This window comes from Convolutriloba macropyga, chromosome 9 (assembly GCF_964194025.1).
Source record: "Convolutriloba macropyga chromosome 9, txConMacr16.3, whole genome shotgun sequence".
Lineage (NCBI taxonomy): Eukaryota > Metazoa > Xenacoelomorpha > Acoela > Convolutidae > Convolutriloba > Convolutriloba macropyga.
This window is the reverse complement of record NC_134476.1, coordinates 29,235,380-29,249,455: the sequence shown is the minus strand read 5'-3', so window position 1 is coordinate 29,249,455 and position 14,076 is coordinate 29,235,380. Positions and strand designations below refer to the sequence as shown.

General features: G+C 34.8%; 2 protein-coding genes across 3 annotated transcripts; one reads left to right on the top strand and one right to left on the bottom strand.

Annotated features, from left to right (window-relative positions):
• The first annotated feature begins 688 nt into the window (after positions 1-688).
• On the top strand, positions 689-7,274 carry LOC142345315 (uncharacterized). 2 transcript variants are annotated; one of them, XM_075397311.1, is made up of 3 exons: positions 689-861; positions 1,025-2,118; positions 6,461-7,274. In XM_075397311.1, the coding sequence occupies exons 2-3, from the start codon at positions 1,174-1,176 to the stop codon at positions 7,145-7,147; spliced, it is 1,632 nt and encodes a 543-aa protein (XP_075253426.1). In that variant the 5' UTR covers positions 689-861; positions 1,025-1,173; the 3' UTR covers positions 7,148-7,274. The 2 variants fall into 2 exon arrangements, with proteins under 2 accessions (XP_075253426.1, XP_075253425.1); XM_075397310.1 differs by having other exon boundaries at positions 689-2,118.
• A 1,541-nt stretch (positions 7,275-8,815) lies between these two features.
• LOC142345314 (uncharacterized) lies at positions 8,816-13,453 on the bottom strand. Its single transcript, XM_075397309.1, has 2 exons — positions 12,232-13,453; positions 8,816-9,963 (listed from the first exon to the last, which is right to left on the bottom strand). The coding sequence occupies exons 1-2, from the start codon at positions 13,354-13,356 to the stop codon at positions 9,277-9,279; spliced, it is 1,812 nt and encodes a 603-aa protein (XP_075253424.1). The 5' UTR covers positions 13,357-13,453; the 3' UTR covers positions 8,816-9,276.
• Positions 13,454-14,076: the final 623 nt, after the last annotated feature.

Genomic DNA, 14,076 nt, shown 5'->3' with positions numbered 1-14,076 from the left:
GGAGGCAGATCTTACTGGAGTTATTTGGATTACGAGGTAACTTGACTGATTTGTGGATACTTGAGGATAGTGATTGAATTGGTTTGATTTAGTTTGGAACGGTAATTAGTTTTCAAAGTAAAATTCCTTTTGATTGTTGAATTTACTCAATTATGTTCCTCTGGCGATAACTTTACTTGTTGCTGGTATTATATATTTTGAATATTAACTCAATTATCAGAGAATACCAACATTTTTGTTCACCGAGTGAAGTTTTCAAGCTGCCGAGAGAGCAAATTTTTTGGGGACAACACAGTACATTCCCTACAACAAGAGGAACCATCAAACAAGTCTTTCGGATTTCGGATAGAGTTTTGGGCGCTAGCCATTCCCCAGCTAGAAGCCTTCTAACGACAAAAATACAAAATTCTACACTTTTGTTCACATTTTTGATTTGGTCATTTATATTATTGTGTATAATTGAATTTGAGTAACCACTTTGATATTCTGAAATCTTTACGGTACAAAATTAAATGAAGGGAGCAAGCAACAGCATCGAAAATATAAAGCACCATAAGCTTATGGTAACTGCATTAAGACTGCAAAATCTGTTGGAGTATTCTAATGGAAGGTGATTGGTGAATTGTACGCAGTAATCGTAAGCCTGTTTGCGTTACAAATAGCTGTCTAGTTTATGCTAAGCATTACAGCAATCAATTTCTCTTTTTCTACCATTGCGTTCTATAATAAACACAAACTCTGTTGATAACTTTGGTGGAATAATTGACCATAACTTCATTCGGCTCAAATAAAATTTCAACATCGCTAAAGTTTTAGCATCCGAAAATCAGGTTTCGATTTTGGCAAACAGCAATTTTTGAAGTAGTCAGTCTTATTAACGGACAACCACAATTCTCTTTTCAACAAAAACTCAAAATTTTCTTCAATAATTTGTAGCAATAATAGCAAAAATAACAAACTATGGCAACAGAGGAAGAAGAAATTGAGTTAGATATTGTTGAAAAGACTAAATATTACGATATAGAGCTACAAGTTGTAAAATTACTCTCAAAACTTCGAAATTCAGATTTCAACGACACAAAATTCGATGATTCGTTAGTCGAACTTCATTTTGAATTGGTTGAAACTACGAAAACAGCTTCAGCCGAACTGAAAGAATCAATTAGCAACTTGATGGTCGATTCCGAGCTGCTCTCTATAATTGACAGTAAACTGGATAATGTCCAGAAAAGTGGCGCGTATCGGGAAGCCAACATATATTACATGTTGCTTCTGCTATCCCAAATTGTGGCAAATGGTTCTGGAAAAATGGCGGATTCAGTATTCGAATTGAGTTTGCACAGGACTCTACTCAAAGCTCTGTTTGAGATATACCACTTAAATCTCAACAGCGAAAATGACAAAAAACGTCGTGTCAGAATCTTAGTCGCGTGTTGTTACAACTCAATGAAAGTCAGCCCAGCAACCATTATAGAGTTCAGAAAAGGCGGGTTGGTTGAAGTTTGCAATCACTACGCTGAAAATACCTCTAAGTACTGGAATTCTGAAGAAGAATTGGTATTTTTATTCGCCCTTTCTTACGCCGCGGATTTCGACGCGAACCCCGAGGCTCTCAGAACCGCTCAGATCAATTTGTACTATCTGTATTATTGCGGGCTCCAACAAGCTTTGGAACGCGACGACCACAAATCGTCGGAGGGCGGATACGCGCTGGCTGAAATCTTAACCAGCGTGTCGCGGTTGGCTTTGCACAACAGCAATGCCAGTTTCTTCATAGAGCATAGAATCGTCAAATCTTGCCAGATAATAATTGAAGCCAAGTTTAGCCAAGATGAAGTTAAACAAGCGCTGGAGATTTTGTGGACGTTGTCGTTCCAGAAGAAAGGATGCACCGAGATTAAGGAAAACACAACTTTAGTTGACGTCATCAAGTCGTATGAGAAAGATGAGGATGCCAAGATAGCTCAAGCTGCAAACGGGATTTCATTCCAGTTAAACGTGGACCAGGAGACCTCAAAAGTAGCTGCACAGGATAAACAGACACAAGGGACATCTGTTGCTCAGCAGGACGAAGAGCCTAAACACATCATGATCAGTTATAGTTGGCAACAGGCTGAGGTATTTTATGATTACTTAAAAAAAATTCATTTTTTAAAACTCTCATTTTATGAAAGCTTTGTCGCGACAACTTTAGATAGACGCCATGATTTTAAGTTGTAATTTGATAAATGCAGCCTTATTCTTCCGGCATCTTTCTGAATGTGGAGGGGTTTAATACTCAAAGGGTACTTTTGTACTTTTTTTGTTCGGTCAATTTTCGCTCAGATTGATCTATTTCTCATAGAAAGCTATAAATAGTATCACTCGAAAGACCGTGGACCGTAGAATATGTTGATTGAAAGGTTTTTCGAATTGCGCTTGTTTCGAGTTGTCAAAACCTAAGTTCTTAAGAAGCGAGAAGATGATGAATTCTACATCCAGCTCCTTGTTCCCCCGAGATGATGTTGTTAAGCAGGAATAAGGGTGTAATGTAAATTCCCCCTCTTAATTATTAGAGAAAATAGTGTAAGAGTATAATTTTGAACGTTACATTACAACGTTGTTTACAGGTTTTTTCACTTATCATGTTCCTGTGGTTTTGGCTCACAGCGAACTGATTCTTGCGAATTTAGCAGATTTTACAAATTTTGGCTTACTGTTTTTTCTCGATTTTGCTCAATAAGAACAAACTAAATAGCCATTGGCACAAAAAATTAATAAATTGAGCTTGCTAGTTCTCTATTTTACGAACAAAATACCGGAATTAATTATTTCTGGACAAAACACCCTGTTTCAATCAATTTTTTTGGCTAAAGGTACAGTTTGCAAAGACTGAACAGATGACAGTAACATCCAAAAGTTGTTTTGCTTTTCTGTTATTTTTCTTTTTTTTTCTCGATCTTTTTGCAAAACTAATGAAAATTTAGCTTTTCTTTTTAGATATTTGCACTTTTTATTTCCCTAGATTTCAAATTACTACTTTTTCTTTGCAAAAAAACGAATTGAGTTGTTTGAGATGTTGTTGAGATGTTTATAACACTATAAGTACCGAATAAGGAGAAGTTGACTAAGAAGTTTACCATATGAACTATTTCTATTTTATCCCATTTCTTCTAAAATTATCTACATAGAAAAGATTTCCATTCATTACAGTAATCCTCTCGTCTTCTTTAATCTAAAAGCAAAAAGTATATCAACATTCCAGAAATATGAAATTAAGTCAAACTGATTAAAAACTTTTTATCGAATTTTTCAAAATAATGCAGTCTTGGGAACCTTGTTTTACAGCGATGCGCTGTTCTTTGAATTAAATTTGGGAATAAATTTCATTCTATTAAAGACCAAAGATAGAAAAAAAGAAAAAATTTAGAAACCTAGCTAAAGTTTGCAGCTCCTTTAGAATTTTCTAAGGAAATTATGAAAGACTTTATCTATTTCAACAAACGATAGCAAAAGCTTGCAAACCATGTGTTGTTGGTAGAAAAAATTGGGTCAATTTTATCAATTTAGGTTAAGGGAATAAAATTGATTTTTGGAAAATTTTGGAAAAGAAACTGGAAAAGATTTTTGGAAAATGATTAATAGGTTTTTACTGCTGTGTAACTGCTGGTCAATAACATCTTCAAAATCAAAATATGTATTTTACGTGTCATAAACACGCAACACTAAAAACAACTAAATTCATTTTTGCTATATATTTCAACCCATGAGATAGAAATAAAGCTAAAGTCAGTAACGAGTAACACCCGGATAATTTTGATTTAATAAGACATAGGTTGAGTAAATTTTCTTTTTTAAGTTCAGTGCTATATTCCTCAGTCATAATGCTGACGATTTTTGATTATTTTCGAACATACTGTTTTAGTGTTGAAACCCCAGAAAAAACAAAGTGAAAGACACCGCCCATGTCGATAGAATAAAATGGACCCAGTTGGGAAAAATTAGCGAAAAAGTTCAGCACATAAGAAATTAAATAGTTGTCAGGTGATTCTTGTGAAATGGGAAAAAACAATTGGGATAAAAATATTAAAACAAAAGTCAACTTCAAATATTAAGATATAATTACATATACATATATATATATATATATATATATATATATATATACATCTATATATATATATATATATATATATATATATATATATGTATATGAATATATATATATATATATATATATATATATATATGTATATATATATGTATATATATATTTTATATATATATATATATATATATATATATATAGGTGTGTGTGTGTGTGTGTGTGTGTGTGTGTGTGTGTGTTTACGTGCTGCAAAATCATCAACAGCTGGAAATCGCAATTTTTTTTTGGGCAAAGAGTTTCACCCTTCCAGAAACGCATGCGACGCACTGAATTAGCTCTAATTTTTTTTTATTTTTGATGTCTTAGTTTTATTTAGTTTCACTAATTGAGATGGAATTGTTGCTTGCCAGCAAACTTTAGTTTTTATTAGAAAATTTTAACGTATTATACGCAAAGAGATATCGACAGCTTTTCTCAATGGCGCTCTCAAGTTATTGTTTCCTTTTATAATGGCTCTGTTAATCGCGGGTTCAGGTAATTATTTTTATTTAATTCATTTAAAAAATGCATTTAGATCTCTGTGTAAAATTAGCAGCTTTTAATTAAAATGTGGATTGAACAAAATCAACTTTGCTAAATATGTATGCTGAAAATGTGTTTGCTTCAGTATATATGACTTCTTGTACAGAAAATCTTTTCCAGAAATTTCATTTTATAATTTTATTTCTCTATATTTTTTGTCAATGATATTCAGTATATTAGAAACCTGGTCGAGACAGAATGATTTTCAAGTACAAATTTTTGCATTATTTGATTCTAAATTATTTTTTTTTTCGTTTTTCTAATTATCTTTTTTCTTGCGTGAAGTTTTTGCCAGAAACTGATTGACTCCGCAAACAGAAAAGTCTTCCACTTTCCTTTAGGAAAAACATTTGGCAACTCTTTATCTTGCAAAAATTTGGTAGAAAAAGGGTTACCTCTCAAGGTTCCGAAAGTTAAATTCAAAAAGGTTGGTTTGGATTCATTGGTGCACAGGTACTGCAATTGCCTGACAATCTATATTTTGCTCATCTTAATTTTTGATGCAATTATTTAGTTCCTTTTTAGTTTGAATAAAAGTACCCTAACAATTTAAAAATTATTAAACACAGCTTGAATGAAGATGGTCAGGCGTGATGATTAACCAGTTCATATTCTTTGTTCGTGTCTCTGTAGTGCGCATAGTCCATATTTTACTCAAACATTTGTTTTTTTTGTCCCTGAATCCACGCTCAAGTAAATTTAATCTGTCTCTTTTAATGCAAATATTTAAATATAGGCCATCTGCAACTTATTTGAAACCTGAATAAAAATGGTTTTGTTTTGTAAAATTGTTACTAGTTTTACAGGAGACTGATTAACTGGGACAAAAAATAACGAAAAGGTCGAAATTCATAAGTATCTGTGGCCAGACTTATCATAAAAGTTCTTAAAAATTTCTCGCAAAAAATTTTTTTGTTGTACAATCTTGCAACGGGAATGTTTATCTTGAAAGATTATTGTAAGAAAAATGGTTACCTTGTAAGATTCTTGCAAACTTAAAAGATCGTTATTCACTGAATTCTTGTACTGCCATCAAAAAGCAAATTTCCAATATCATTATTTGTTTTTTTGCCATTTCAAGAGACTTTGTAATTGAAATAAAAAACAAGCGAGCATAATTGAGTTCTTTGAGGAAAAAATTGGATATAAAATTTGCAAATCCTTGAGGTAAGAAGCCCCTTCACAGCTTTGCCGTTGTCTGTAAAATCAAAATTAATTTATAACTTACTTGCTAATGAACTAGGAAAAACATAAAAAGCTTGCAACTCTTGCCCAATAAATATTACGATCGAAAATGCAATTTGAAGACGGAAGTACTAACGTAAGACAAAGGGTTATCTTATACAATTTTGAAAGGCGAATGGCTTTCTTGTAAGACGAATGTTTATCGCTTAAGATTCTGTCAGAAAATCTCATAAGACAATGCCTCCTCTTGTAAGATTCTGTCAGAATCTTGTAAGATCTTACAAGATAACTATTCGGAGTTGGCCCGGGTATCTAGCAATCATTTTGAAAATTGTCAACAAATTATAAATTAATGCAGAACAGAAGTTCTCTTGCAGGAATCTGGCAAAAATATTTATCTTGTAGGAATCTGGCTGCAAAAAAGTTATGCTGTGGTCATTCCTCCCAAAAATGGGTGGAGTTACAGGAATCTGGCTTAAATTTTATCGTGTTATAAGAGTTTTACAGATTGTGTCAGATTCCTACAAGGTAAATCATCTCATTGCGACTGAGGTTTATACGAGATTGAAAATACGCTGATATTTTTCAGTTTTAACCACTTTTTAGGTGGCCCGTGAGTTAGCAGAACGTTTGAAGAAAGTGGACGGAGGTAGAAAAGTGTGGTTGGATATAGAAAAGATGGAGGGTAATATATTGGAGAGGATGGCGGAGGGGGTGGAGGGGGCGAGTGTGGTGGTGTGCTGCTACTCTGAGAGCTACAAGAACAGCCAGGCATGTCGCTCAGAGGCAGAGTACGCATTCAAACTCAACAAACACATCATATATGTCAAGACACAGACAGACTACAGCCCAAATGGATGGCTGGGCGTTATGATGGGCAATGTTATGTACTATACAGTCACCGACAAAACGAGCTTGGAAAAAAAACTGTCGGAAATAGCGCATAGAATTGATAAATTGAACAACCAAACAGTTCAGGAATCTAATGATTTTGATTCCAAACCTCGGAGTCTAACAGACAGTATTCCAGTTTGCAGCTCAGGTACAGATAAATCCAATTTTCAGCACTGGAACTGCGATTATGTGAGGAAATGGCTGTGGTCCATCAAATTGGAGGATCGCTTTGAAACCAAAGAAAACTTAAGAAGAATTGATGGTCGAGTGTTGGCGGAGTTACAACTATGGCAAACTACGGCTCCAGACATTTTTTGGAAAGTTTGTGAAAATTCACTTGGTTTAAAAGATTCGCTTGACATCCTTGTCTTCAGTCATGCGCTTCGGGAGTTGACTTAATTGGAACTGAATCTTGATTCTATTTATATTATCAAGCTGTGACTCTGGCCATTGACTTGTTTCAAAATAAAGATGATTCGCGAAATGAATGATTAAACTCCGTTTCGTGGCAATGAAGAAATTTTGTTCATTATTTAAAACAATTTCAAGTTCGAATATGTGTTTTAAATTTAAAGTTACACTTGACAGCACTATTGATAATAGGCAGTTCGAAACTAGTTTTTGGAGGCGCGCCACGTAAGAGCGACATGATCAAATTGATCCCAAATGGAATTGAACGACGAGGTGTCAAGGGTCAAATTTTTCCTTCTTCTTAAAGTGCATCTTCAACAATTTCAAAAATTGAGCTCTGATCAAAAAGAGGTCAGATAAAACGCTTGGCGGATTGATGGATGAACGTATCCAGCGAATTTATTCAGTCAAATAAAAAGATTAAGTTTCATTCAGTGAAAAGCGAACAAAAACAGTCCGAAATAAAGTCAGATTTCATCTGCTAAAGAAGAAATCGAAGTCTAAATTAGCATTTTGTGAAAATAAAATTAAGATGATTTTGTTTTCGATTCCGGTGAAAGAAAGTAAATGACCACAGACGTAATCTTCACATTAAGCTGGATCGAGAAATTACTGGGATAATAGACAACGTAAGCAAAAAACATTCTTTTAAATTAGCAAATACCGATGTTTATTTCTTCAAAATAAATCTCAAATATGATTATTTCGAGACACGCTTTGCTTGCCCTCAGTGAATAAAAACTAGATGCAATCTCGAAACTCAAAGAAGCTGGATTGGATGTTTTATAGTTATAATTTATAACTGCGCTTCAAAAGAATTCGAATCAAAAATGATAATTGCTTGCTTTCGTAGAAAACATTTTATAGAACTGGATAGATTTCTTTGATGTTGACAGTTTGCAAATATGTCATTCAAAATTTTGGAAAAGCTGACAGTTTTGGTTTTTTCCAATCCCGGGTCGAGGTTTCGCGGTGAACTTTCGTATGAAATGCGGTGAAATGCGGTGAAAAAAAATTGTCACCGCGTATTTCTTACATCTTTTTGCGGTGAATGCGGTGAATCGCGGCGAATTATTTATTTTCACCGCGCTCTCGGTATTCCTACAAAAAAGACGCTTCCATACACGGGTTTGAACCTCTTAACTCCTGCATGTGTTGAACTCCTTGTTCAACTGCGCCAACTGTCACTTACTTCTATCATATTTCTTGTGAATTTAAGCAAACGTTGGAAAACGAATGCGGTGAATTTTTGTAAGAAATGCGCTGAATTTCGCAGTGAGTTTTTGTAAAAAGTACGTGAAATGTGGTGAATTATTTTTCTTACCGCATTCACCGCATTTCTTACATTAATTTACCACAAAAGTGGATGCGGTGAATTTTTTGTAACAAATGCGGTGAATTTCGCGGTGACTTTTGTAAGAAATACGGTGAAATGCAGTGAAATATAGGCAAGAAATCGCCGCATGCACCGCATTTCTTCCAAAAAGTCACCAAAAACCTCGAACCGGGATTGACAAAATTGCAACAAGGACCAGTTATAATAAATGTACAACAAAAGTCAATGGTTTTACGTATATGGTGCATACCATGGTTGTAGAAAAAGTTTGGTTGATAGTCCTTTTTATGCACCTGACTTGTAAATAAAACTAGTCATTTTCAGAAGGTTAATTTTATGGGAACAAGAAAGGAGCTCTCGAATAAATTAAGCAACTTCGCGTTGATATCGATAAAACCGTGCTCCTCAGTTGTTTGGAAGGGTGATGGAGAACGTGTCTTCGTTGAGTTCAACAATTACTATTATGATGAGAGAACTCGTTTTTGCAATAAGTTCAAATGTTTTTTGTCTCTTTTTCTTAAACTGAAGTTTATGCTGACATATCATTCATGGGACTGTTTTCCATTTATGCCCCCCACCCCAGTTTAGTCGGTGCACATCATTAGCAATCCCGCTACTCATGTACCAAATTTTTACATGATTTGTAATGACACGTGCTCTGTAACTGGGGGGCTCATAACATACTGGTATGGGGGGGGGCACAAACGGTAAATATCCCAGTGATGTGAAATTAAGTTTGCAGAGTATTTTATTCTTGTTCAATTATTTCTGGCATGAGCATTTACTTCAATTGCCTCAATTCTCGGCTGAAAACCAAAATGTCCATTGGGTCGTGCATTCCGAGAGAAGATTCACAGAATCGTAAGAAGAAGTCGGGAGATCCAATTTGCCAATGCTGCAATTCCGCAAGCGTGTTCCCATTAACACCCTCTTCACGTGTCTTTCCCTCTATGTCCGTTTTGAGAGACATCATTCTGATCCAGTTCACGACGTGCTCGCAATTCCAGGAAACGTAGCTGATTTCTTGTTCACTCTCAGACGCCGTTACTGATGTAGATTCACAGTAAGGCAAAGTCTGCATCTCAACAACTTGATTTGGTTGATAACCAGTTGATAATTGCTTGATTCTATCAGTCAAATCTGGTAAAATTTTGTTCAATTTTACGCTATCCGTCATTTCATAATGCTGATTATTTCCCATCAAGACGCCGATCCATCCATTAGCTTCGTAGTCGGCCTGTGTGTTAATATATATGATGTGTTTGTTGAGTTTGAATGCGTACTCTGCCTCTGAGCGACATGCCTGGCTGTTCTTGTAGCTCTCAGAGTAGCAGCACACCACCACACTCGCCCCCTCCACCCCCTCAGCCATCCTCTCCAATATATTACCCTCCATCTTCTCTATGTCCAGCCACACATTTCTACAACCATCTTCAAGTCTAAGCCGTTCTGCCAGTGCACGAGCAATCTGAATAAAAATTTCAAACTTTGCAGCGCTCGCTAATAGATTTTTTGCCATAATCTGATCGATTAAGTTTGAATTTTGACTTTTTCGTAAACTGTTAAAAAATGAAATATTCCATACGCAATTATTGTTCCAGTACGGAATGAAATGGTGGTTAGGAACTGTATACCAGCCCTACTTTGTTGTTAAGCTAATTTTAGCCATCCGATATCCTTGCCAGACACATACAAAAGTGGTATAATTCAGAAATCTCGAAAAAGTGAATACAATGTGGAAGAGATTTTCTTTCATTTTTTCCCGTTTCTCGACGAGAAATTGAGACTCATAAATTCAGAATTTTTCAGTTTTTGCTGTTTTTACCCAATGAGATGGCGCTTTACTTTTATGACATCTTTGCCAAGTATATGTGCATTTAGCGTATATTGAGCGTATATTTAGCGTATATTTAATAGTCGTCGTCATCTTCTCAGGTGTCTATTACTGTGCTCCTATTTTTTAATATTCAAAAAGTTCTGATTGTGTTGGTGCTGTCTTTTTCTTTGAAAGATTTGTTCACCCATTATTTCCATTCACTTTTCAAAACGGGATAAACAGTTAAATCCGTGATGTCACTAATTTGCATTGGAGTCCTTGTGTTATATGTATTTATCCTTCGAAGGCTTACGATACAGAGTTTGTTGATAAGTTTTAAATTCAAGGTGAAAATAGTTTTCGAAATTATTGAGCCAAACATAGTGCACTCTTTTCACTCTTCTTCCTAAATTTAGAGCAGGGCTTTTAGTTAAAAGTTTCCAAATTGACAATAGTTACACTCCATTGGGCCCTTGAACAAGTCATATATTTTCATCTCATGTCATCATATATATATATATATATATATATATATATATATATATATATATATATATTGGAATTTCCATAAAAAATTGTCGTGGTTTCTACATTTTTCTCCACATCATGCGGCATTTGAAACGTTTTTGCTTTCTTTTGAATTTAATATAAAATTGTTTTGAGGACACAAGGTGGTTTTAAAGACCAATTTTGAGCCACAGCAAAAAAGCTTTGACATTAGCCTCAGGTCGTAAAAATCAGCTTCAACGGTTTTACCTGCTTTTTTCTAAATCTCAGTGACTTTTATTCATTTTTTAAAATACTAAAATATCAATGAATCCTAGCTGCAATCATAGTTCATATCAATATAACGTCTGTTTTGATGGCAAGATGAGCAATTAAAAAATTGGTGGATCTTTTTCTCTCTAACAATAATATGGTTTTTTTGAAATATGTTGCTACTGCGCAGCATTTGCCGTGTCTCTTATAAGATTTTTTCTAGATGATATTTTTCAGTTTTTGCTGTCTTGTCATATTGATTGGAAATGTCGGTGTTCAACAAGCTGATATTAGAAGTATCTACAATCTAAATTTCATTGTTTATATTTTTCTTTGAACTTGTGAAACACAATTTCCTATCAGCGGATTGTAATGTTCTGCTAGCCGGGTTAGGGTTTTCCTTTTTGCCATTTTCCGCCAAGGTTCATGAAATCTTTGTTTACTTTTCTAGGCTTTTTTTGATAATTCTTCCCAAAGTGTCTTTAAAATGAACAGAGTCAATATCAAAAAACAAAATTAGAAAACTTTTATGCCCTGTTTTTGAACTTGATCTTTGCTCTAGCCAGTCATAGTTGGCAGGTCCGATGAATATTTCTAATGATATAAACCCCTGTATTTCAAAGATCACTTTCAGTAATATCAAATTTTTCCATTTTTACATTTTTTTTGCTGTCCGATTATTTTTGGTTTCGTTTAGGGCTGGGTTTTTTGATTTTGTTAGCCCCAATATTTGATTATGTTTAAAGATGAAAGTTCGTCTTTTCTTTAACTTAATTTTTTGTGTAGTGTTTGCTTTTTTGTATTTTTTACAATTATACATTTTTGCCGAGAGCTTTATTTAATCTGTTTGAAGTTGAAATTCTTGAAAATGATTTTTTTCCCAATAAACTTTATATACATTTTCCTAGCTCAGTAAATTTCTTGAAATTATTTATTTGCAAACTGACTTTTGAATGCTTGGAAGTGTAATCTTGCTCAATATGTTTTTCCGACACCGCTTTTCCTTTTGAATATAAAGATTTGAGCAAACAATTCATTATTGTTTATGTTTTACAATTGAGATGACTTAAATGTGCATGCTCAATTATGCATGACAAAGTCTAGAAAATCACTAATAATTCGTCTGTCTGAGAGCTAAAAATGTAAGTTAAACCAGGTAACCTCTGATTGGTTCCAGCTGTAGCTGATCATTATATGTCGAGCCTCGTCTTGCTGACCATCCGACTTTTGGGTTTTGAAACCCGCTAGCTTTTGTGACAACTCTTCGTCAACATTCAGCTGGAACAATATTCCAGTCGCAGCATCGCTTATATGTCTATTGTCGCTGTTTTTGTGTGAATTTATCAGACCACAAAGATACTTATTTTTCTTTATCTCTCTCGCACCACATTGCTGAAAAGACAGCGTCCATAAAAATTCCAAGGCTATCTGGATTTCATCGTCTTTAAACCCATCGCTAATTACAACTTCGCAGGTGTTGATAATTCCATGGCCAATCAGAAACATCGCGTTATCACTGCTCAGAGCCAGTCGAGAAATACAAGCAAAAATCTCGGCCGCCGAGAACCCGATTTCGGACCTATGATCGTCGTTTTTAAGAGTTAACTTGAGCCGGTCGTGGATGTAGAACAGATTTTTATTCGTAGCTTTCAGAGCCTTGGGGTCGGCATCTAAATCAGCGACATACGATAACACAAAAAGAAGCTCGTTCGTAAGTTTGCGATCATTACCCGCTTTTTGCATAAAATGGGTGCAAAGTTTCACTAGGTCCCGATTTCGGAACTCAAGCCTGGAGTTCGGATTTAACTTCATGGCGAGGTAACAGCAGCAAACTAGTTCAAAAACTTGGTCGACTGTTTCTTTTGACGTCAAATTCATTAGGTGTTCTTCCGATAGATTGTCAACCAAAATTTTAGGAAACTCAACGTCCAAGAACATCTTTCCTAGACTTTCAGACCCCCAATACAAAACACTGCGCAGAAGTCGCGTAAGCAAATGCGCATTGCCTGACCAATATTTTGAATCTTTCTGTTGCCTCTCAAATATCTTTTGAAGAACTGTTAAAAATTGGTAATCCATTAGCAATTCCATGGTAATATCCTGCATCTTGGAGCTCTCGAGGAGCATGGGTCGCAAAATGTCGAAGTCCACCTCATCGATTAGAGTTTTTTGGTCAACTTCATTGAAATCTAAAGCCTTCAATTTGGAAACAATTTTTTTGATTTTTGCTTTTCCCTTCTTGTATAAAACTTCATCGTCGGTCATATCTGCAGCTTTACTTGACATACTTTAAATTGAACTTTTGTATGCCCAACAAAGGCAAATTTGCTTTTCTAACTTGATATTTATCTTGCTATAACTTACAACAACTTGTTATAAACTTTAAAACAATTCGTCTGGAGGCGTACAGTAGCAAAATTATTGAACGAACATGTCAAAGAAGTTTGTTCAGAAATTGTCGGTGATTAATACAGTTGTCGTTGTTGAACAAATCTTAAGTTGACCCTATCGAGCAAATTGCAACCAGTATAGCTCAAACAGAATCTTGTTTAGTTTGATTCTTTGATTTTCCATCAAATCAGTCTCCCATTCGTAAAGTTATAATAGTTATTACGATCAAAACAGCATCACCTCAATACCCGTTTTGACTGTTGCATTGAGTATATTTATGACTGTGTTGATTCGAATAAGCAAACAGAGTGTGTAAATACACATGCGGAAGTTTCTAAAGTGACCTACAAATTGGAACCATATGAACATCACACATGGGTCAAAAGTAGACCTCAATGAATTATATACAAGGAGGCTCGCTAATGTGCGTTCGCAAATAATGTTCCAACACCGCTCGACCAAGTTTTTGTCTTAATTGTCAACAAAATGAGGAAGAGATAGAAAACTTGCAAAAATGACCTAATGTTGGAAGATAATTGGTGTATCCATTTAAAAAATCGCTTTATGCTCTCATAAATAAATGAAAAAATAACTCATTGGAAGGCCGCTCATACC

Excerpts from the sequence above, each read along its gene's own strand:
- LOC142345315 (XM_075397310.1), top strand. The coding sequence starts at position 961 with ATGGCAACAGAGGAAGAAGAAATTGAGTTAGATATTGTTGAAAAGACT. Across the intron at positions 2,119-6,460 it reads ATAGTTGGCAACAGGCTGAG|GTGGCCCGTGAGTTAGCAGA; the intron begins GTATTTTATGAT and ends ACCACTTTTTAG.
- LOC142345314 (XM_075397309.1), bottom strand. The coding sequence starts at position 13,356 with ATGTCAAGTAAAGCTGCAGATATGACCGACGATGAAGTTTTATACAAG. Across the intron at positions 9,964-12,231 it reads ACAGCTGGAACCAATCAGAG|ATTGCTCGTGCACTGGCAGA; the intron begins GTTACCTGGTTT and ends ATTTTTATTCAG.